The 25,740-nt window shown below is 33.0% G+C and overlaps 1 protein-coding gene and 1 non-coding gene across 2 annotated transcripts; both read left to right on the forward strand.

Moving 5' to 3' along the window:
- Positions 1–25,740, forward strand: LOC113518483 (serine/arginine repetitive matrix protein 1-like). Its single transcript, XM_026903438.3, has 7 exons — positions 1–88; positions 11,457–11,740; positions 14,734–14,969; positions 16,488–16,765; positions 17,521–17,729; positions 18,872–19,090; positions 22,905–25,740. Exons 2-7 carry the CDS (start codon positions 11,471–11,473, stop codon positions 22,992–22,994), a joined length of 1,302 nt encoding a protein of 433 aa, XP_026759239.2. The 5' UTR covers positions 1–88; positions 11,457–11,470; the 3' UTR covers positions 22,995–25,740.
- On the forward strand, positions 13,993–14,121 carry LOC113518580 (U4atac minor spliceosomal RNA). The gene has a single exon (XR_003402289.2). It is a non-coding gene; the product is annotated as a U4atac minor spliceosomal RNA (small nuclear RNA).

The raw sequence follows: 25,740 nt of genomic DNA on the forward strand, positions 1-25,740 counted from the left end.
CCGCCGCGTGTCGCTGCACCACGCCCGGCATGCGACCCGGCGCCGCCTGTTTCTCCACAAACCACACACATCACTACCGCGCGCCCCTGTAAGTACTTAAATTTAAAAAACAATTCAATTTTAGAACATTAAACCATAAACTCGGGCATAATTTTTTTTTTTTAATTCATAATCACGACAGGAAATTTCTGTTTCCGCACGTGGATCCATATTCAGCTAGCGCTCTGCCTTCCCGACGCACTAACAAATGAGCGGTTCGTTCGATAGCCCACTGCCCCTGTGAGAGGCTTCCAAGTGATCCCTTCTGAAGGGTTGTGCTGAATTCAGATTAATACGCTTTACATTGAATGTTAGGATATTCATTGCCCGTTTTTCTTTTATGTTGGGATTGGTTTTCTATATCAAGTATTTGTAATTTGGACTAAGTTTAAATGTATCGCAGTTTATTTATATATTTGTTCAGTATATTCGTAACATGTTTTATAACCACAGCACGTGTGTTCTATGTTTTTTCCAAGGCACGTAGACGAAGTAAATTGAGTTATACGTGATTTTTCTGTTGCCCCTCCGCGGATTAAGAACTTCCTTAGCCTTTCATGTTTCATCTCCTGATAAATTCAGTTATGTTACTGTACGAGATTGCTTTGATTTCTTCGAAATTAACTTAAGGGAAAGAAAGATAGCACTGTCGTTTAGATTAGTTTAGAAGGGGTAAACATTACCCTTGTTATTTTCGTGTTAAAAACTCAACCCTTTTAATGGAATGAGTGGAATTTTTGCACTCTATTTCCCTTAAGTACAAATACTTTAACCGTCAAAAATGCATTCAGGGGTGAGATAGTTTAGTCGGTACTACCTTGAATACATATTTAACAAATTTTAAAGTAGACCTTTTTATTATTAATTTATGAAATAATTATTTTGTTTTGTTACTTTTTGTCGTTTGTAAAAATATCGAATTTTTCATTTTTTTTTAGTTAAATTTTAATAAGAAAAATATCATAAATAGTAAAAAAATTGTGACGTAAAAATAACTACAATCATGATATAATCACCATAAGACCAATACGGGACTAAATGTTGTCAATTACATAAAAGAGTTTTCTAACTCGGTTTAGAATGTGTAAAAATGCATACACATAAAAATACTAACGAATTGAGAACTATGCCCCTTTTAAAAAGGTTTAAAAATAAAATAACTTGTAGACCAATTCATTTTAGATTAAACCTTGTCAAAGCTCATTTTTATTATTAAAGTGTAATGTCGTTCTTCTAAATCGAGAAATAGTGGTAAACAACACAAAGTGTAAAAAACACTACAATAACTCAAATAGGTATATTGGACGTTTGACGTTTTTATGAATAAGAGGATTAGTATATTCAAATAAAATGGAGGAAAGTCTAGAAGGGAGTAAGAGGAATAAGGTCCATAAATCCTCAAATATACAAACAGAATATATTTTGACCTATTATTAGAATAGCCTAGTTAAGTCATTTTTATTAATGAGAAAAGTTAAGCCTAGTTAAGTGTTTTTACAGAGTGATCTAATTTTAGTTTTGTGTATTGGATCTGACGCTCTATTATCCTATCCTGGCGTAACTTGTATAGACAATCTCTGATTACCTTTTACAAATTTTACATCGTTTAATACAATTAATACGGGAATTCATTTTTTATATTTTGTTTCAATAGAATTTAATGAAAATGTAAGAAATAGGTGATCCAAAAGTAAGACAATGTGTGGATGTTCAGTATCAATTTTTTATTTGTAGTACTATAAATTTTGAGATTTTGCATCACTCTGTGTGTTCTACCGTTTGTATAATGTACTGTGCTCAGAGGATTTGTTCAATATGATGCCCACGGCTACTATCTACCACCATACAACTTACCATCGATGGGAGTTCACCCCTATACCTTAGAGCCTAGATGTTTTTTTCCACAAACGCTCTGGTTATGGAATGAGCTCTCTGTCGAGGTTTTTCCAAGTGACTACAGCATGGGGTTCTTCAAAACAAACAAAAATTCCATAAAATGCCAATAATCAACATTATCAATACCGCTAAAATTTTCAGATTTAGAAACAAATGGAATCCTGCCTATGGAGACCAGAGACTTATATTATTTTTAAATATTAATTTAATAAGCTTAGAAATAGTCGTGGGTTTAAGCAACATAATGAGAGATGAGACTGCTCATTTAGCGAGTCTCGGTTCGTCACACAATCGCCGGTGTCTGGCGGCGCGCTCGAGCCATCTTTTCATTCCTTTTCGTTTTTCCACAATTCTTGCAAGTCTCAGCGAGTACACGAGCCTGAAAGCGGCTTGCAATTAGCCTGCAGACAGTCGGGTCGCTGCCGTCTTTCTTAAAGAGCGTTATTTGAATCGGCAATGTAATATGTTTGGTGCTATAGGTGTTATAAAAAGCTCAATTTTAATATCTTTTACTTTGAAAGTAAGTTATTATCAGAAAAGGAACGTATTGATGGAATTAAGTCTGATATATGTAAAATAAATATAAGAAGCAATCAAAGGGAAGCAATTTATTTTTCATATAATTTTATCCATTTAGGGCATTGTTTTTTGTTTTGGTATGAGTATTTTGATAACCTGTGCTGTGGCACCACAGAATATCAGCGCTGTAGCAATTAAATTGCTGCAGCACATGCTGAGTGGTGACCACATTGGCAATAATAAATGTAGTTTTTTTTTTTAATTCATAATTTATGTAACTTTTTGTTGATGTCAATAAATGTTTTCTTTCTTTCATTCTTTCTTTATAACGTTTATTAATTGTTAGATGTATCCTGTGGTTTCGCTCGTGGTCTATGGTGGTTGTATAACCTTATAAGTCTATAAACTTCCTCAACAAATGAGCTACCAAATGCAATTTTTTCTGCCAAATCCGATTGATAATTCTAGAAATTAGCGTGTTCAGGGAAATAAATAAACTCTTTAGTTTTATTGTCAACTGAATCCAAAAAGAAGGAGATCTTCAATTCGTTTGTATTTTTTTTTATGTTTGTTACCTCATAATTCCGTCAGTTGTAAACCGATTTGGAAAGTTTTTTTTTTTATCTAAAAGGATATATTTACAGATTGGTCTTATAGACATTTTATCAAAATCGATTCAATAGTTAAGTCTTTAAAACAAAACAACCAGTTTTGCCACAATTGAAGTCGGTTTTTTTGTGAAATATAATTTTATTATATTAATATAGATTCACACGGATTACTTTAAAGTTTATTTTTTTGAATAAGTTTAACAGTTACCCATAGATGAGATAAAATTGTGATCATGATGTGTGTATCTCTATTGATATGACTAAGATAGAACTGGAATTAATAATTCCATATTTTTGTAAGTAGGAATAGGTATTCAACCATTGCGTCACAACCTATTGTTATTCTATAGATTATAAAGAAAACATGATCCTTGATATACGATTATAACTCGCACTTGTCGGTTTTCTTTCGTATACGTAGATTATCTTTGTATTTGAAAGGCCGATACCGATTTGCGGTATCAAATATCGCTAAAACTTAGGGGTTTTATTAATAGTATATGTGAGTAGATTGATGGATAATAATACAGTTTTCCGAGATATGAACGATAGTCGTTTCATCGTCGATGCTTATGTCCCTCGGGAGCCTTGGGATGTAATAATATCCTAGAGGCAAAATACGCTGCTTTATATATATAATGGATCCGTTTAGTATAGTACCACATATACACTTTGCCTGTAGGTTTTCTCCCCTTTTGAAGTTTTTTTTTCATTTTAAAATCCTTTAAATATTGTGAATGAAAATATATGTTATTCAATTGGCTTTAAACAACTGTACGGACTTCAATAACATCTTTATTAGTATTATAATTGTAAAAGTGAGTTTTTTTGTTTCATCATCTTAGTCATTATCTGTCAACTGTTGAACATGAGCCTCTCCCATAGACTGCGATAAGGATACCTCCTGAGCCACTTGCGTCCTCTGACACGCCGCCATGCAATAGAGATCGTCACTCTATCTAGTGTTGTCCTACATTGACTATGTTCGTACGGGATCGCCACTTAATAACTTTTCTTTGAATTTTTCGTTTGTAAAATAAAGTGAGATTATTTATTTGATATTACCTATTACTTGAATGAATTAATCAATTACTCTGAAGTTTGGTATACATACATATTCTATATGGGATGGGACATATGGTAGACTATGTTTTAACCGGGTTGGTAAATATACTCTTGTCACATGGAAGAAGTCAAGGGTAGAGAAAAACACATGAAACTGTCGGATACAGAGATAATAAAATAGCCAGTTATTTGTTGTTCGTTTATAGTAGCTGAAACTTAATACGTAAAAGAAATATGATCATTTGCTACTAGGTAAGACTGTTCAGGACATTTTTTGTAAACATAAGTGATCTGACATCTAAAAATTGACCTAAGAAACTGATGGGCATCAATTTTTATTTTTAGTCTCCCCAGTCAATGTTCACGAAAATCAAACTCAGTGTTACCGACAGATTTTTCGACCCTTATGGTTTTAATATATTATTATAGTACCTAATATATAATGTTAACGATGTCACATTCTCGATTTAGGGTGAAGATAAATGTATCTATACGATTTATATGTTATATACAACAATAAGAAAATGTCATTACCATTTTTAAGTAGGCAGGAGTCCGCAGTTCTTTGTACTTCAACTTTCTTTTTTGGTTGCAAAATGCGCAGCGTCGTTTGAAATTATTATCCTTATTTACATATTTTGCTCAATTTGCGAGTTTCGTGGTTCTTAAGTGTTTGAGAAGTTTGTAATATTACAGATAATACTTATGTAAAATTCACGAGATGTTTCACATCTTCTCTTAATTAGTTAATTAATGTAAGGCTTAGGTTCGTCTGCGCAAGGGGAGCAAGAGCCATTTACCTCCGTCTAAAATGTAAAGTTGACAATAATTTATAACGGAGCTCGTTTCGAACACAGATATTTCTTTATAATAGGTAATTACTAAAGGAAACTTTCGGAATAAATGTAAATATTATATTTATTTAACAACCGCCGTATCTATGCTTTGAACCGTTTTAAAAATAGCTAGCTGACTTTTTTATTTTATTTTTCCCTCGCATCACTGAAGTCAGTCTGCATAAATGAATGTTTAATTTATTAATTAAGCTCCGTTGGCATGTGATTTTAGATTGTTTACAGTGCATTTTTGTATTTGAGATTGTTTTATCTCCTGAATTATACATGTTCCGGGTGAACTAAGAACATAAATGTGTAAATTTTTGGAGATAAGGTCACAATGAATCTATAACATGAAGACAAACAAAAATTTGCGATCGCATAGAGTCTGAAGTGAAGGTGGTCAGGTCAGGTTTGCAAAGTCAACAGTTGAAATATTCTTATTTTGAAAACATATAAAATGTGCTAAAATAAACATTTTTTTGGAACACGGGATTATAAATCTACAAATTTTATACTCAGAGAAGAAGGTTCTCAATTTTTATCGTATTATATAATGTATTTTACTAAATTTTTTCAATACTGTACCAATTTTAGTAGGTATATGTTTATTGTTTATTTGTTATCAATAGGGTTTTATTATTGGTTATTTGTGACGATTGAAACTGTTGTTTTATAATTTAAATAAAATTTATACGAGTAACATCAGATACGAGATTCCACCATATAAATTCAAATAAGTATTTTCAATTCATTGTGTCATAAACGGTGTCTTCGCAATCTTTATTGGTATATTTTATCACAAATATAGTCATTGTTTTTCTATGATGCAAAACAATTTAATTTTTATTGAATTAATTTCATGTCTTTAGAGATTTATATCTACATAATATAGTCTTAACGAATGTACTCGTGTAGTTTTACCAAACTAATCTTAAAAAAGGTTTTATCGAAATCTTATCGAAATATACTCGTATTACTGTCAGTATGCAGATGCTTATGTAATATTTCACTGAAGTGACTTGCCAATCTACTACCTTGCTGTTCCCTTCCACTCTAAACCATTTAGCTGCCAAGTTTCGTAAGTGGTTTCAATATGAGAATAAATATTCCCAGTACGTAGAAGTTAAATTGCAAAGTTGATGTGTTATTAAAACATGTTGATAATGTTTCACAGTAGCTTGTGAGTTACTTCACTTTTCGCTAAATTGTCAATGCTTTTCAAAGCTGGATGTTGGCTTTTGTATGCAAGTATCTATTATCACTTATTGAATTCTATTTCACAGTTTTTAGTCTAGTCGCCGTGTGTCTACTCTGATAGTCACATTATTAAATTGTAAATTCAATTTATTTAATAAAATGTTTTTCAATAAAACAATTACAAAACTAACAAATCATCCTCATCTTCAAGTACATATGTAATTGTAGTAAAACTTCAATAATCTCTATTGAGCATCACTTTATTACTCTATAGTAGTGTGTAGTCTACGCTATGTCTATGTTTCTGAAGTGTTTGCTTCGACGCTTCGGGGCACCGCTGCACCGTGAAGAATACAAAGTTTTGGGGTAAGAGCAAAAGTTTGGGGTCTTCTAGTCTATTGTATCCACTTTAGTACTATAAATGTGTAGTGTAACTTAAAAAAGTTACTCATGGATCTCTGTAGTATTTTGCAATCGTATTTTATGTAACGAGCGTTTTTCTCATAGGTAGGTACAACATGATCTTTTACTATATTCATGTATTCGCTAAAGTAGTTGAATGGACTCATAATCCAGAGAGGATTGCTCGCAACAAGTTTTATGTACGATCCTTCGCTTTCAGTGTACGTTCTCATAACTTAGACCTTATTATTTCATAAGTAATTCGTTTATAGTTATGCTCTGATATATTGTAGTTGTTTCTTTTAGCAAGTATTCATTTTACTTATTTATAAGTTCTCTCCACATATTTCTATTATTAAATAATAAACTAGATTTTTGTTACGATTTTCATAGTTTACACAATACATAAATTCGTTGTGGTATGACTACCCTGACTCGGGAAGAGATTGTTAGTATTATTAGTGGCTCTATTATTAGCAATATAGCCTGTCAGGTCGATCTTTACGCGGTTTTTTCTAGAAACTATCGTTGTTAATTAATTTGTTATTATTACCATCCACGCTGCCTAGGCTTATTAATTCCAATAAATATCGTGAGTTTGAATCTGGTCGATATCAAAAATCTTTGCATGGGGATCTAAGTTTCCAATTTACTCTCCAATGATAGAAAACATCATTAGCAATTTATCTCGGTGATTCATTACGTCACATGGATGCTAAATATGTTTAGCAAAATGTGGGCATGCATGATATCTTCAATATAACGGTAGGTAACAGTCAGTAACTGTTTTCGATTATTCCATCAGGAATAGGGAGGGTCGTGAGTTCATTAGTTAATTAATTTTAATAAGTTAGGTCTGGTATAAAGCTGCAATTAAGTTCCATTTGTATATTCTAAAGCAGACTGGTAAAGAATGTACAGATTATTAAATTAATTAATGCCTTTCGTATTCTATTTTATTGACCAAAGCCTAAATATGTAATAATAATAAAATTCGACCAAATGTATTGAAATAAATAGAACTAATATCCGTTGAATTTTTACCATCATAAGGTAGAATAATCTTATAAATATCTCTGTCCTTTTCTCTCTGTATCTATTGACAGTTTTATTGATAACACGGAAAAGGGGGTCTTGACCAATTGTTCAAAAGGCGGGCGCTGGCCGCATCCTGGACCACCGCAGAGTTCGATCCTTTGTGCCGAAACCAAAATATATTGCTTTACTTTCCAATTTATTATTTAGACGGGGAAACTCGCAGTAGAGTCATTGAACGATTGTATCGACACTTTATTTCGTTACGAGGTACCTTTTTTGTTTAGTGTTTCATTGTGGAAAAAATGTTGACGTTTTATGTCCTTTATAGTCTTCTGTAAATAGATAAAGATTCGTCTTTTTACCATGTATGTAATCTCGAAGAAAACGGTCACATAGTTTGAAGTATCAGCAAAGACAATAGTCAGAAAACACAGTTTTTCAAATGGCAATCCCGTTTGGGTAAACGCACCTTGCAGGTGAACGTTTCGTAAAGTATGCTAAATAACGATGATGGGAGGACCTTGAATGTGTTATAGGGAGATAATAAACGCCAATCTATCAGGATCATATCTTACAGGAAGACCTATGTTTAACAGTGGATTTATTAATAGTTGAAAAAGTGGTGATAATGCTAATGCTCTTGAACGTAATAATGTAGATAAGACAGTAATTTACTTAGCCGTGCAAGTACAGATGCTTCGTTGCAGAAACACGTTTAGGACAAAGATACCCAAGCAGATGATTTATACAAAGTTTCTCACTGATATATTTTTAAAACATATATATATTACATACGTTTCAAAAATAAAAATGTTAACAAGTTTATTGTTTCCGACAATTATTTTAATTTTATCATGATATTTTGATATTGTTTTTTTATGTAATAAATTTTAATCATTCTAAGGAATGGCAAACAAGCTGACGGCCCACCTTATGGAAAGTGGTAACCGTCGCCTATAGACAAGAGCAAGATATATATATATATATTGTATATAGTCTATAAATAATCTTATGCCCATATTTAAATTGTTTAACAGTCCAGCATTCATTGCATACTATTCTAATGCATGTTTTTTGTTTTTTTTTTTTTCATTACTAATGCAACATTAAGCTTATATTGTTTTCAACATGATCTTTTTACTAAAATTTTTAACATTTTCAATCGATACCGGATGCCTACCTCATCAATAAGTCAACACTCCGCTGTAAGCGGGCGCCCTCCGCCACCGCATCCCGTAATGGATTGCTAATATTAGCTAAATCTCGTAAGTTTGCGTACCCAACCAGATAAGTCCGTTTCATCCGTCTTTTCTGCAGCTTACTATTCTCAGGACAAATGACGAAGGGTGCAAAACAGCCAGTAGTGTAGAAATCTCGAAATTAAATTATTATAGTGATATATTAACTAATAGAGTGATCGTTGATGCACCTATTTAACATTTGGTTGTATACTTGTAAGGTTCTTGTTTTGTTATTAATTAACGCGTTTGACAATGAGTAATTCACGATTTGGGTTACTACTAGGCTTCGTGCAGAATTTTATTAATTTATATAAAGATGCCTTGTTTAGAGGTGAAATGCATGTCGTAACATGTGCGTGGAATGGATAATACTCGTATACAAAAACTGATGACTATTATGGAAGGTCATAGAACTCCTACTGATAATAATAGTAGTCAATCTTCAAATGTTGGCAGTTGCACACATACTAATGGTAGCGGAATTAAACAAAATAATTCTAAATGACTAATCAGTTTAATTAGTTTTTTAAAAATAGATGAAAGAAAATATTGCTCAGGATACAGCAAAATGGCTTTAAAAAACATCATTATAGAAGACAAAAAGTGCGCAAGGGGAATACGGAGACAATAGGTATTTGGGGCAGATTTAGGAAAGGAGTGGCCTGATATTAAAGTGTCTCTCTTTATAAAAAGAGAGGTTGAAAAGCGCATTAAGTTGCAAGTGTTCCATTGATAAGAAGTCGGTTCTTCGTTCAAAATAAAATAATAAATATACTGTTAATTGATATATTATAATGAATGTTATCGCAAATGAAGTATTCTGAACATTATACTATTCTTTATCTATGATTCTGAGATTTCTTATAGATTGTTGCTTTTATTCTGAACATTAAGGGTCGTTACAAACAATATATCTAAATTGTTGTTGAATTAGGTTTGTTAAGAACACTTAACTACTAAACATTACATTTATTAATCGTCTCACGCCAGTGACGGTTAACATATATAATAGAATAGTTAACGGAGGGAAACTTAAATTACCCCTCAAGGTTTGATACTATATACGAACTTATTACCAGGATATTTGCAGATGGAGTACAAACATAACCACGTCATTTTACGTACTTAGGTTTAGTACTGTCAATACTGTATACGATATGAATTTATACAACAAAGAAATAGAAAGTGAAGAAACAAAGATAAAGGAAAAATTATGGGAGGAACTCTCGAAAACAGGCGCGCTCGACCCAGATGATTGATAGGATCGCGCAGAGGCGGAAAGAATTGCTTATGATTGATTAATACTTGTTACATAGAATAATCAACATTACGTCGTATATACTATAAAATGTAATAATGATGTTTGAAATTAATTTTGTAATGTTATTATAATAAACAAACTGCTTTTATATGCAAATATTGTGAAAAAGCTTGTGTTTTATAAAATCATATTAAAATATGGAAAGAGAGACGTGCGGTAAAGCTGTTTATTAATATGCAATATTCGTAATATCTTTTCATTGCACAAGACGTCGTATGATGTAAATGAAGTAGGAGGGTGCAACTGCGCCCTTTTTTACGAGCAAGCCACAGTTTCTTGAAATACGACAATGCGAGGGTCCGCAGACAATGTATTGTGGTTTTCACTATCGGTTGTCGTTTCACTGAAATGAAATGAAGAGACGATAAAACATTTTATATCACTACTTTTGTTTGCATCAGAGCGTGAGTTTTGATGACAGGAAAATGTAGAACTGGCGAGGAAACAATTGTGTTGTTGTCGTGAAAAGCAAGCTTAGGTATGTTTAACGCAGTTTTCTGGAATCCTTTGTTGGGATACATATTTGTGTTTATGTCTTCTGTGCTCCATTATGCGAATACCGAGGGTGCAAAAGTTCTCGAACAAATGTGGGTGGTATTGTTTGTAGTAATTAAGACTGAACTCGTGTTTCTTGTCACATACGAATCCAACAGGCTTTCATTATGGTGTCATATTATATATACGTTCCTTGATTTTCTATTGCTATTTGAATTAGTAGAGACATCTCATATCAACATTATAAATACGTTATGTGAATTATATAGGTAGAATTATTCAATCTAAGTTAGACAATAAATTTGTAAGCTATAAATTTATTGTAGTATATTTGATTCATAATCTAACAGAATGTTAAATAAAAGCATACTAAATTCGACTAGACAGGATATACCTATTCATACCGGGGTTAAATTTTACACTGAAACGCGTTGCTCATCGAGCGAGTGAACGGTTCATAAATTATTATTGTGCCTGTTTTTTCTGAACTCCCTGAAAAAGCCCGTTTCAATGGGGTAGTTACTTTCTCTCTTTGTCCTTATCATACTAAAATAGGACATTGCGTCATTGGTCTTGCTTTTTTATGTATTTTAATTCTATATGTATATATAAACTAAATAAAATAAAATATACAGGCTAGGTCATTTATTATATTTATTATATTTTTTGTATTTATTTTGTGTAGATTATTACGTACTTTTTTTAGATATTCACACAGTAGGTTTTTCTAAGGACATATACCTGAAAGCGTTACCACGAATTTTCTGCTGTATAAATTTATTATTTGATATAGGTGCCGGCGGCGGCATGTTGGGCGCGCGGCTCAAGTCATGGATGGAAGCGCAGCTGGGGCGGGCGAAGAAGCGTAAACAAAAGCAGTCGCGGGTAACGTCGACTGCTACGACTGGACCACTTCCCCCGCCTCATCTTTCATCACCGGAGAGCGCGTATAGCACAGGGTATTCTACAGATGGCACATCGCCGGGAGCGCCGCCCGCCACGCTCGCCGCTCCGCTCGTGGCGCCCCCGCCGCCTCCTGCGCCTCCTACCACACACTTATACCACGAACCTGCTAAGGTTGGTGGCTCTTGTGACTTGTGAACTGTAAAATAAATTGTCTATAAATATCTAAATATTTATAAAATTTTCTGCGAATATCTGATCCGCAATATAGAAATTGTGTTTATATCGTGCAATGAATAAATATTTTCGATTTTTCGTTGAAATATGCATTATGTATGAGTACAAAAGCATGTGAGGGTAGTATTAAATTGTCTTAAAATGTCCTTCATTTATTATCCGACTGTTGAAGAAAGGCAAGTAATGCTTCTCGAGTGGGTGTATGAATGTTAGGATAAGTATGGCGCTACGTGTAATGCAGTGTAAACAGCTTGACGGAATTTTAAAAATGGGTCGTCATTAAACTGATCTTTGTTGTGGGAGTAAAGGTGTTACTTGACGACAGTATATGATACTCTAAACAATGGACAATATATATCAAAAACTTATTTTATTTCTTCTTGTCACTTTATCACATCCATTTGATATTTTGTGTTAATGTCATTCTCGTTTCATAACTTAATTTCAATTAAAAATATTAATATAATTGTAAAAGTTTTTGTAAAGAGCTTATAATTAATCCTACGCCTATTATAAAAGCGAAAGTTTGTTATAGATGGATAGTTGGTTACTATTTTAACCCAAAAACTATTGAACGAGGTTAAATAAAAATTTTAAATTAATTATATCTTGACTCAGAGCATAGGATAAATTATATACTGATGGAAGCCGTGTAATACAGTTAGTATTAAATAAAAGAAATTTTGAATTGATAACGTAGATTTCTAAATTATTATTATTGAAATCCAAAAGCCTAGCAACTAACAATCCAGAGTTATGCGATATTGCAAATCACGTTCCGGAAATTCCATTATAACGCTGTTTTATCATAATTGTATTACAGTAAATAACTAGACAGAGATACTGTACCTATAGTTCGTGTTCCCATGTGTATATACGGCGTGCTTTACATTATTAATTAAATAGACCGGAATTGAGGGGAGACCTTTATCTGAGCTAAATAAAGCCAGTCAATGGATTATTGTTTTAAAGCCTTTGTATATTAAACGATATTAGAGCGATGATGAACATTTCTTATTGTTATATGTTTACTGTTTGTTTTGTTTTTTATTCTTAATGCATTTGGATAATTATGCAAAAAATATAGATGAGTTTATTAGAATTTAATATTTTAATTTATGAGCAAGTTTGAACGGTTAACTTTTTAAACGAAGAGAATACCAGTATTAGAGCATGGTTTAATCATATACTTATTTACTATAATTACAGTAATTTTTAAAAAAATATGTCTATTATATAGAATATTTAAAGAATTGAATAAACTATAAACGATAATAATATAACATTTAGTTAAGAATAGAGAGTAATCATGATAAAATTATTATGGGATTAACTCGAGATTAAGTCTATAGATTCATAGAAAAACAGCTTAAAATATTCATTGAGAATCGGCGAAGATATTACGAAACATACGAGTATAAAAAATGTAGATGAATTAAAAAAATCGTTCTCTTTCTTATTAAAACTTAAAAATATCACAAGTATATCTGATGGATTTAAAGTAATTTCACAATTATATAATTTCCGAACAAAATGAGCTTACGGAAATGTGAGTTTGTACAAATTACACTCATTAATATCGATCTGAGTCAGTAATAGCGAAGGCCGCTATAATGTCGTCTAAGTAAATGTTAAATCATAAAGTATTGCCGTGTTTAGCTGACATTTTAATTTTCAGAAATATAATTTTCTAAATTACCTGAATGTATGTCAAATGATAATGAATGAATTAATTTATGAACATAACTTACATTTTTCGATTTGCGTTTTATTTGATTTCTTATTTGTATTAATTTACGTCCCTTTTTTTATTTCTAAGAAGAAAATAATGTGTACGCAAGCAGGGTATTTCTACTTATACTGTTTCGCGAGGCAATTTAGGGAACAAACTTTTCGCATTTGCGTTGTTTGGTTTGAATGTTATGTTCCGAGTTGTTCCGTTGTTATATGTTTTTCTATAATTATGATTGTATTATGTTAGTTTCTTAGTTTTGAAGCTATTAAAGCTATAAATAGTGAAAATAATTTAAAATGTTCAAATATAATTATTTTATAAACATGAATTTGTAATAATTTAACTATGAAATAAAACGTCAAAAATTATCAATAGATGGCGTTAGATTCAGTTTAAATGTCACTAGCATTTGCTTTTAATTTTGTTAATAGTTAATATTACCAAAGTTATTAATAACTTCCTTGTCTTGGGGAGCATAGTGCACAGTGATCGTAAAGTGAGGGCACTGATGCTGACACCCACAAATTTATTTGTACATCGCGCCCGGCTGCCGTAAGGGAGTCCGAGCGCAATTTTTGTAAGGCCCTTTTACTTTACAGAGGGCCATTTTGTTTTTTTTATTTATCCTGTACGAGACAAACTAAAACATTTGTAATAAAGTTGTAATCTAAATCTTTCAATGACATAAATAAGTGATATACAAGTGATAAATATAATACGTTTAGTAAGAATGAATAAATGCATATCTTTATTTGCTTGAATACAGGTTATTATATAAACGTATATAAACATATATTAACAGTACCACTATATTTAATTTTGCAAATATTTAATTTTGGTCTTGTTCAAATTTTAGTAGGTAATAATAGTGTTTATTATATAATTATTATTGAAATAGAAAAAAATATTATAATTTTATTATATTATTATATAAATTTATTGTGTTTTATATATTGTATAAATGTTAATAATATGTAAAAAATTTCATAGTTCAACTGGTAAGGACTCGTCATCGCTCTAGACGATGTGTTTATCGCGAATTGAAATCCTGCATGTTTAAAAAATTTTTCAATCACATTTTATATTGTAAAATTTATATTATATATTATTTTATTGGTATATGATTTCTATATTTTATTAATATTTATATTACTATTATCTTACATGTATTTATTATATTATTCTCACTTTCCAGCGGCGAACCAACGCACCGTCACGGAGATGCGTTCCTGAGCCACCTATAGTATGCGCGACGCCATCGCCTCGGCCCCGCTGTCGTATCCGCACAAATCCATGGCTTGGTGCCACATCTCCAAACCGCAGACGACCACCGCACTTGGTGCACCAGCAGTCGCTGCAGTGTCCACAGCTTCCGCAGTTGCACCATGCACCGTACTCCCTCGACTCGTATCCAGTTAGATATGGATCTAGGTGAGGTTCTAGACTCAGATTTTAGACAAGTGACAAAAGTTATGCTGAATATTTTTTTTAAATAGCTAATATATATTACTACAGTAAAGTGATACAAAATAGCATGCCCCGTTTTTTTCCAATGTTGGCCTTATATTTTATTTATTTATTTACTTATTCATTAGTACGTATATATGTACAAGGCGGACTTAATGCTAAAAGTATTCTCTCTCAGTCAATGTTAGGGAAGTGTTAGAATACTTGATTGCGGTACTAGTAATAATTGATAGACTTATACACTAAAATTTACATATATAAACGAATAAATAACGAATATACTTATACATATATAAGATATACTATATTATACACGAAGATAATAGATAATACTACAAAAATTAATCTTGTTCACGCACTTATTATTCCGATTATTGATTATGCTGATGTGTGTTATCCAGATCTTAATGAAGATCTTCTCGATAAGCTGGACCGTCTCCTCAACCAAGCCATACGCTTTATCTTCAACCTCCGCAAATTCGATCACATTTCTTTAAATCGGTCTCAGCTCAAGTGGCTTTCCATTCGTCAACGCAGAAACGTTAGAACTCTTTGTACCCTCTACACTCTTCTTCGAAACCCCCAGTCTCCTAACTACTTAAGGAGTAAATTCCATTATCTTTTTGAAACTCACGAACGTAACCTTCGTTCCAATAATACTCTCCAATTATACGCTTCAAATACATTCTTCACGACTCTGGAACGCGCTTCCTGATGCCATTAAGAGACTATCGACTAAACCGTCTTTCAAAAAAAGCGTTAACGCACACTTTTTATTTTTATCCGAGCAGTAAGTACTTTATATTATTCTCAATTTCGTGTATAATATAGTATATGTCATATATGTGTAAGTATATTTGTTATTTATATATATTTATTCGTTTATATATGTAATTTTAGTATGTATGTATATCAATAATTAGTAGTACCGCATTCGAGTATTCTGACACTTCCCTATGGTTGACTGGGAGAGAATGCTTTTAGCATTAAGTCCGCCATGTACACATATTTGTACTAATGAATAAATAAATAAATAAATAAAATACTTAATAATAATTAAATAAATAATACTTACTGCTCAGATAAATATATTGATTCTGCCTTGAATACAGTTATTTTCTTGTGTATTCATATTTTTAAAAGTATTTAACATCGAACTTAAAGAAAGGGGTGTTATAAGTGTGTATTGTACCATTGTAGTTTCTAAATATTGATTTTGATTTGATGTTTTTGTTTAGAAGGTGAGTTGATCGAAAGTGTTATAGCTATTTTTATAATTAAAGAAAAACTGTTCAGTCATTTGACAATTATCTGTACCTTTTGTAGTACTTTAATTGTTTATTTATTTACTCCTAGCACTATATCTAATATTATAAATGTAGAACTCTGTAAAGATGTAATTGAATGAATTTGTATTAGATGTGCTGCTGCTAGATATGACTAGTATTGTATATTATTAATAACTTTTCTTTTATTTTTCAGGTCTCCTCACTTATCACCACATTTATCCCCACACTTGTCACCTCACATATCACCCGAGCCTCGATCACCTTATTATCGAGGAGGAGCTTCGAGTGATGAGGAATGCAGGGGGATGAGAACAAGAGGCAGGGAGACGGCCATCTTGTCGGATGCGGACGTGGATTCAGATGGAGACACTGGGCTGGATGGTGGGGACGAGGATGACGACGACACAGCGTCGCCGGGGAGGAGGCGCGCGAGGCGAAGAAGACCGCCCCGGCGGCCACCGCGATCTGCTGGTATGGTTATAGTTGAATCTTTCTCATTAAGTGTGACAATTGAAGATTGTTAGCGTAATTATGTTTTTTTTTAAGAAATATTTTATTTGCTTTGTTATAGCATCTAATATATTGAATATATAATTTTTAATGGATTAATTTATACAATCTAACCTACTTATATCCACAAGAAAGAATCATTCAAATACTAGGTGACAGCTTTATAATCACATGTGTCTGTAATAAATGTGATCAATTGAATTAAATAGGCCAAATTCGGTACCCATTTAAATTATTAGATATTATTATATCAGTTGTTAATTATCCTCTGCTAAACATTGGCTGCCCCTTATTGGGGGTTTTGCCAGTAGCATCCATGCTTGTGTTGGTTCCATGCAGGTGGAGTGACAACAGTAGTTACGCTTTGGTGATGTTTTAAGAGAGACACTGCTGCCTATTTCTTGACCATTAAATTCTCTTAATAACCTCTTACGACACTTACTGGAAAGGAGAGGGTGGCCTAATCTATGCCGGAACTACACCGCAATGGGGGGGAAAGGGATTGTTAGCATTGGAGTTTGACAGCTTCATTGCTAACATTATGCTCTATTAGGTCGACCTCCACGTGGTTCCCTTTGGAAACCATTGTGAACAATTCTTGTTGAATTCGTCACGATGGGCTAACTGACCTGCTTCATCCTCACCTATTATACATCACTGGTGCCATGTCACTTAAATATGCTGATGTAATTTTTTTTTCATTATTAATTTTCTAGGGGCAACACCACCTCGAGTCAGACGCCGTAATCATGCACCGTCAGCTCCTCCAGTAAGAGAGAGGGATCCTTTGCTCGAAGCTGATAGGGAAGCTGAGAGGAAATACCGCGAGCTTATCCGGGAGGCTGAGAAGCTGCTAGTGACGGTCTCGAGGGCACCGCTGGAACCGCCACACAATCCGCGCATCAGGGAACTTAGAGCGACTGAGGTATTTCATCGATTAGCTATGTTAATAGATGTGTTTAACATTTATTCTTTATATCCATGCTGATGTTAAATAAATATGCACTTGATGTTGATACAGTTTTAGTAATAGGTACCGTTCAGAAATAAGATCAGAGACATTCCTTACCCTTTACAGTAGGGGTGGATAATATACAGCAATATCTATATATTTTAATTAAAAAATCTATGTATTGATCCAACGACGAATATGTTAAATGTCTGTTTTCCAATATTTAAGGTCGAAATGAAGAAATCTATCGAAATTAATATAGATAGCCGACAAGTACTGGTGATATCGTAATTGGTAATGACGTTTTTTGGTAATGAATTTACTGGGTACAGAGTAATAACACCTGAGTCCTCAGGAATGGCAACGCATGGGGGGTATCATGGGCGAAATAGTATACTTTGTTATATCCATGGTACTGCTCGTGTCTATAGGCGACGGTTACCACTTTCCATCAGGTGGGCCGTCAGCTTGTTTGCCATTCTAAGTTGTATAAAAGTTTTTTCGCCATCAATGTCCAAAAGAATCCAATATATAGATGTTGAAATGATACCAATATCATCCATGCCTACTTTACAGTTAACATCTCTAGCACATTTCATAAATAAAACTCAATTGCATTGTGATTCAGTGTTAGCCATTCCCTTGATCATGTAAATTTTAATTGAAAGAATTAATTATTTTGGTTTTTGCCTTTTTAATCCTCAAATGTCTGTTTATGTTCACAAACTTAGCAGCAATTAAGTCCCAGATGCAAAAAGAGATTGGGCATTTTTGCAAATTATTGATGAGGTTATACCGTAAGTCGTTGTGGTAATTTCATATATGGAGACGATTTAAATTTGACCTTCGATTGACTTGATCTTACCGTCGAGAGAAATTAAGTGTCTCTATACAATTCCATACATTTTATTCTTCTATCGTGACTACAAAACGTGTATAATAAATATAGTAAATTACAAAAGTGCCCATTATTGAAATAATCCGTCATTGTCATTTCTGAAATTGCATGGTGGTGATATTGTATCTAATTTTGTGTATAAAGATAAATCGTTATGGTCGATTAAAAGAGCCTCATCGTGTATGTCGGGCATTAGTAATGATCATATGTATACCAGGTAGAAGCCCCCCGCCGCAGCCCTGAACGCACCCACATCACGAATTTCATGCGTGCAAACTCTCCCGAGCCAGCCCGCCGCCCCTCCCCGCTAGCGAGGCGCTCCCCCCTCGCCGCGCCGCCGCCACCGCCCGTCGCGCCCCGTACCAGGCAACCGCTTGACTGTGCTGATCGGCCGCACTCTGAACCACCTAAACGGAAAGCATATGCTCGAGATGAGGTTAGTATACAGCTATAGCCGATGTTCTAAAAAGTCCAAAGGCCATCGCAACCTGCACTGGATAGCCACTCAATAGTGCTGATCGACCGCTCTCTGAACCATCTAAATGGCATATGCTGGAAATGACGATAGTATATAGGTTTAATCGATGCCTTAGGAATCTGAAAGTTGCACCCTGCACTAGGTATGCTGCTGATCGGACGCACCCTGAATCATCTAAATGCATGACATATGCTTGAGATGAGGTTATACAATGGCTGTATAAGTACAGCACATGTCCTAGGAAGCCGGAAACTCGTTAGGCCTTACACAGGGAGCTGATTGATTGTTCTGGTAAGTTGTACTCTGCATCGCTTAAATGAAACACGTATGCTCGAAATGAGTTTGCCTAAACTCACAGAAAATCGACTGCATTTATGCCTGTAAACACAGTCGATTTTCTAGGAAGCCCTTAGGCCATTGCGTTCGTTACTAAGCTCGACGGTGCTGATCAACTACTCTCTGAATCATCTAAGTGGAAGGCATATGGTCAAGATGAGGTTAGTCGATAGATGTGTAGGTAGTTGATGTCTATGGCAGCCTAAAGACCCGCGCGTCCTGCTTATCGGTACTCTGGTCCATCTAAATGGAAGGCATATGCTCGAGATGTGGTTAGTGTATGTAAAGGTATTACCAGTTTATGAAATCCGAAGAATTAGACGTCATATCATATCAGTCGTTAACTGCTGTACATAAGCCTTCCCCATAAGGGGTGGTTTTGTTAGTAGTTGCAATGCTTAACAGGCGGCTTGGCAACGGCAATTAGGCTTTTAATTATGTTTTAAGAGAGGCACTGCTGCCCATCTCTTGAACATTAAGTGTCCTATTGCGACAGGAAGGGTTGGCCTATTCTATGCCGGGACCATACGACAATCAGACGGCTGAAGACTATACATATAACTCGAAGAATTAACTATTGATATTGAAAGAAGGTTCTCGATTGATACATGGTTAATTAACAGTACAAGTCTTTAATAAACAAAAAATGGACAATGCCGTCAAATGTGCTGTAGGTAGTCAGTGGATGCAGGTAGCTAAAGACTTTCCTTTAAGGGATTATGTAGAGAGACTCATGTTCAGTCATGGAGAATTAATGATTCAAACGATGAAGATAGTGTCCGACGGTTAAATTTACTAATAGGGAAATCGGAATGCAGATTGCTTTACGACTGGTCGTGGAAACGTTTGAGTGACCTGATATTGCACTGTTCTCTACATATGTCCTAAGGTACAATAAACAACGAGAAGGGCGAAAATAATAGAAATAATAGATAGGTAGTAGAACATGCTTATACGTATAGTGTCAGTCATATAATGGGAGTGTTATATTAGATAATAATCAAATTTCAATAATTAATAAAAAAAAAAATAGAATTTATTTATTTCATTCTAGTTGCTGACCTTTGTAGCACATAAACTTCTTTTTAGCAATGAAAATGCATTGAAAGTGCCAGGAAGTGCCACTCTTCCATATCTAATAACACCATAAAACAATTGGAAACAACCAAATATCCACCACATCCACAAAACAATATGCATTTGGTTCCGATCTAAGGAATCTTGAGTTTCCTAACAAAAAAAAAAAGATCTAATCTTAGGGCTTCATGGATGAGTAATTTAATATGCCAAAGGTGTGTGTTAACAGTATATTATTCTATCCTCGTAGGTACAAATTGTCACAAGATAATTTACTTGGTTCATGACATGTTTACAAATAGTTACGTTAATATTTACTTGTGCATATTCCGTCTTTCAATAATATTCTTATCTAAATGGCTATGAGCATAGTAAACAAAGACGTAAAACGTAAATCACTTCATTCATTAAAATGTGGAGAATCTTCATAGTTTAATGTTTATGGCCGGTCAGTCATTATCTATTCTTAAACAAATCGTCGATTACTCACTGATATCATTAATTGTTATAAAATAACTTACTTAAACACAATGATTTAATAACCATTGCCCAACCATAAATCATCACGATGATATAATAATATATACGAAAGTTTGTAACGATGGACGGATGGGTGGATATTTGTTAGTTATTCTTTCACACAAAAGCTACTGAACAGATTTAAATAAAATTTTGTACATGGGTATGTCATATTCAAATTTAGCACACAGGACACTATGTATTGATTCATGCGGACAAAGCGGGATATAGCTAGTTAATAAAATAAAAATTCCGAGCTATTTGTTATAGGTACATATACCTATTCGGTAACTCTGAAACAGATATGTCTTGAAGAATAACATAATTCTTTTTTTTTCTTCAGTTTCTTTATTTTCTTTAGGAACTCAGTAGAGAATTAAAGCACTAATTAATGTGAACTTGCTATATGAGGTTACATCATTACAGCCAAATGTATCTAATGTTAGGTATTTCTCGGTGACAGGGTGATAATACAGCCGTTTAGGAAGGAAAGGGATTGTTAGCATTGGACTTTGACAACCCCATTGCTAGCAATATGCTCTATAAGGTCGACCTCCACGTGGTTCCCCCTGGAAACCATCGTGAACGATTCTTGTTGAATTCGTCACGATGGGCTACCTGACCTGCTTCATCCTCACCTATCATTCCTCACTAGTGCCCCTCCGGTGTATATCTATAACGCGCGTGGGGTTACAATTCCATGATCACCCATTAAAAAAAATACAGCCGTTTAAAGGTCCATTTTGACAGCAAAATAAAATTTTTGTTCTATGATACTGATACGTAATAGAGAGATATCAATGAATTGTTCACCAATTCATTTATTAGTTCTCCCGCTCACGTATTCGTACTTCTACTTCCGTATTGTTTGCTCGTTTAATTAACCATTGTGTTTGAATTGTACTATGCCCTTTTTACGTAAGAGGCGACTAAGGGAACTTAATGATCGAGCCTAATTACGGTTGCCAACCTGCCTATAAGCACGACAAGCCCATGTTCAGCAGTGGCACAGATAATACAATACTATTGGCAGTGGGCAGTTAACGGTTGATATAATAAAAAATCCCCTTTTTACAACATACAGTAGAATATTGGTTATCCGAAAATTGATGATCCGAACATTCGATTATTCGGACAAGATAAGAGGAATCAGATACAGTTCTTACAACTGAAGCGCATCAGAGCCTAGGCGACAATGAAAAAATGTGATTCATTACGTCAAAGGTTAAACTAATTATTTTTAACAAAAATTTTAAATTACATAGGTATTATATAATCTATTATAGCCGTAATTTTTTTATATTGTATTGTTTATGGTGGCTCAGGCAGGACCGTTCCTTATGGACGTCTATGGAGGAGGCCTATGTACAGTAGCGGACAAATATTGGCTGAAATGATGATGACGAAGATTTATAAATGACGTAATAAAAAAATATTCAAATTTAATTTTTGTTTGATTTGATTTTGAAATCGATTATCCAGATTTTCGATTATACGGAATACCCCTGGTTTTATTCGATTAGAATAATCGGGATTCTATTGTATTATAGTTTCAATTTAATGAGAAAGCGACCAAGTGTTTTTGAAATGACTACAGAAACACTCTCTAAATGAAAATTAGTAAGAAGTTAAAAAAAAGTATTCGATCAATTAATCTATTTTTGAAATAATAAAAATGGTTTCATGGTCAGGTCAATTATTCGTTTTTTTTTTTACATTTTCATTAAGTACTATTGAAATGGACTATACCTATTCTTATGGATTCGGTTTTTCAAATGGATTTGTAGATATGTTATTATATATTTATTATATGTTATTATATGTTATATATTATTTGCAGGTGTTGCAAACTCTGGAGGGGTTGAGGAAAAGTTTACAGCAACAATCAGCGCTGCTTGCCGTGCAGCGCACGCGGTTGGACTCGCTCTAGCCCTACTCCTAACCTCTCCCGTCCTGCCAAACCCTAGCTTTAGACCTTTTATGTTACCGTCGACATGTAGTGTAGGCCGTTTAATCGAGTCTTTTAATATGTGATATTGATTGAAAAAAAATAAGCGAACACGCGTTTATGTTATGATTTTGAGCTGATATTTTATACTAGTAGCACGTCCTGGGTTCTCACGTTTTTTTTTAGATAAAATTCAACCTGTGTTATTCGCTGTGAAAGAATTTTTAATATCGGTTAAATAGTTTTTAGGTCAGTTTTTACAAACAATCAAATAAAAAAAAAATTCTCTTCATGTTTACTCGTAATATTAGTTTACGTTTAGACAAATTTTCATAAATTGGAATTTACTTACGAATTTCTGTTTCTAGTATCTATCCTATTATGTCTATATATTACGGCTTCCAATAACTATCAGAGAACATAAGTTCAAATTTATTATAGTTTGTAAATGTACCTAAAGTGAATAAGAAGCAATAATAGTTTATCTACTATTACCTATTAGGTTCTGTTTACAATATTTTTGCAAGAAAAATAAAATTAAATCTTAATATAAATTAAACCTTAGATTATAATTATTACCTAGTTTACAGAGACTTAAAGAATAAAGGTATCAATTCATCATCAATAAATCAATTGCTCAATTATCTATGAAACTTTTTTTAAGTAATAAAATTTATAATTGTTATTTTTTTTTTCTTTTTTTGTACTTTACATAAAGACAAGAATAAACGGCCAGTAGTTCTTCCATATCTCCCTGTCTAGTCCCTCCATGATTTCTAGTCTAGTTAATATTGGAGTTAGATTAAAAACACTGTTACATACAATGTTTTCTACTGTAATAATATTATTATAATAATCAAGTATCAAATGAAAAGACATTAATTTAATTTATTGTGCTTGTGTTTTTATAAATAGTCAATTAAGTGTTATTTGTCAATTTGATTTTATTGAATTTATACCTTTTATAAGTTAAGCCCTTAGTTTTTTAAATTAATTTTTTAAATTGTTCCTTATTAGTGATGTGACAATGTTTTTAAGATAATCCTTTATCTATTATAATGTTTAGTGTAGTACTTGTTACCGTTTCGTATAGGCGAGGCCACTTTTACTATCTTCCAATAGTTATTGTAGTGTCATTTTATTAGTAGGTATTTTAGTGAATAAAACTGTAAGGTCATATGGAAATTGGGGACCCTGTATTTTTTTACTATTTCCATAGTAAAATTAATATCGATAGTTAAAATAAAATGGATATGGTGATGGATAGGTCCAAGATGTCTTCAGAATAAAGAATGTCGTGTACCTTTTTTTAAGAAGAAGGACACTGGTCTATGGAAAGGTATAATTTTGTAATCTATGTATCAAAGGATAAACATTATTTTTTTTTGTTTCATACAATTAATATTTTTTAATAAGTAGACTTAACTTTTTTTAAAGATTTAATTATTAATATCATATACGTGGTTATAAAGTTTTAAAATATTAGTTTTCTATAGACTACGACCTGCATAATACTAAGTTGTTCCCCAATTTCGGCTAAAACAAGCCGCATACATACAGGTTAGATGTTCTGAGTAGCAGTGTACTCAAGTAGCGCCGTAGTATTAGCACTAGCGAGCGGTCTCTAGCTATAGGGTAAGGCGGCAAACAGTGCCACGGCGTACTAAGACTGCAATATATCTAATATACACAATGTTTACTCGTTATATTATACGCTCGGTGGTTATTTGGGACGTTTTTTTATTAATTATTTATGTACGTATGTATAAATTCCTTTGCATCGTAGAGAAATAGATGACAATATTGTTCTAATATAAAAATTAAATGTAGAATTCATTCACCTCGATTTTTGAAATACGCGCGCTACTACCTTTTATTTAAGCTATATGGAGCAAAAGAATAATTGAGGTGAATGAATAAAAAAATTGGAATTATGAAAGTATGACGACAGATCCCGTTCACACCAAAATACAATGTTGTGTTTTATATTTTATATGTATATCACAACGTGTATAAAAATTTATATAAAATCTACTTGTGTAGATAAGATGTATATGTTGGAAACATGACGATGAATTGTTTAAAATTTCATTTTAATGTTATGTATACATAATAATAAACACAATCCTACGAACAAAAAAAAAATAATTGAGCTTGATTAAAAATATTAACAGTGTAAGTATGCTTTATTTTGGTTTAGTCCAGTAAATATTAAATATACAAGTATAGAAAAATAAAATACTAAATGTGTTCACTAAAATAATTATTGATTTTTAAAATTAAAATATATCTAAGTATACTTTGTGCGTTGTAGCTTGATGCGGTTGACAGCTGATATTTTGGCAATTTATGTTGTCAAAGAAGTGTATTGAGTGAGATTTTTGTAGTTAACGTAAATTTAATAAATAATAGCTGATAATATTTTGTTACAATGAAATACTTATTTGAAGCTACAAGTTACATTTTAATATTTTATTTTCTGTCACTCGCATCATACTAAAACGATGATTCCGTTTGTTTTATGATCCCAACAAACAACCGAGCACTTGGGGTGGGCCACACATGGTCAACCCATATTTTTGTTAGTGCAATTTTGAGGGAGGGAGCAATGTATGCAATCATCCCTCAGCTAAATGTAAATATTTATCCATTTACTTGTTTAATGTAAGTATAAATAAGATTTATACGTTTAGTTGAATTTTCATTAAAAATATTATATTAAAAAAGA

Source organism: Galleria mellonella, unplaced genomic scaffold (genome assembly GCF_026898425.1).
Source record: "Galleria mellonella isolate WM207_F2 unplaced genomic scaffold, CSIRO_AGI_GalMel_v1 utg171, whole genome shotgun sequence".
Classification (NCBI taxonomy): domain Eukaryota; kingdom Metazoa; phylum Arthropoda; class Insecta; order Lepidoptera; family Pyralidae; genus Galleria; species Galleria mellonella.

Excerpts from the sequence above, each read along its gene's own strand:
- LOC113518483 (XM_026903438.3), top strand. The coding sequence starts at position 11,471 with ATGTTGGGCGCGCGGCTCAAGTCATGGATGGAAGCGCAGCTGGGGCGG. Across the intron at positions 14,970-16,487 it reads CCAGTTAGATATGGATCTAG|GTCTCCTCACTTATCACCAC; the intron begins GTGAGGTTCTAG and ends TTTATTTTTCAG. Across the intron at positions 17,730-18,871 it reads GGGAACTTAGAGCGACTGAG|GTAGAAGCCCCCCGCCGCAG; the intron begins GTATTTCATCGA and ends TATGTATACCAG.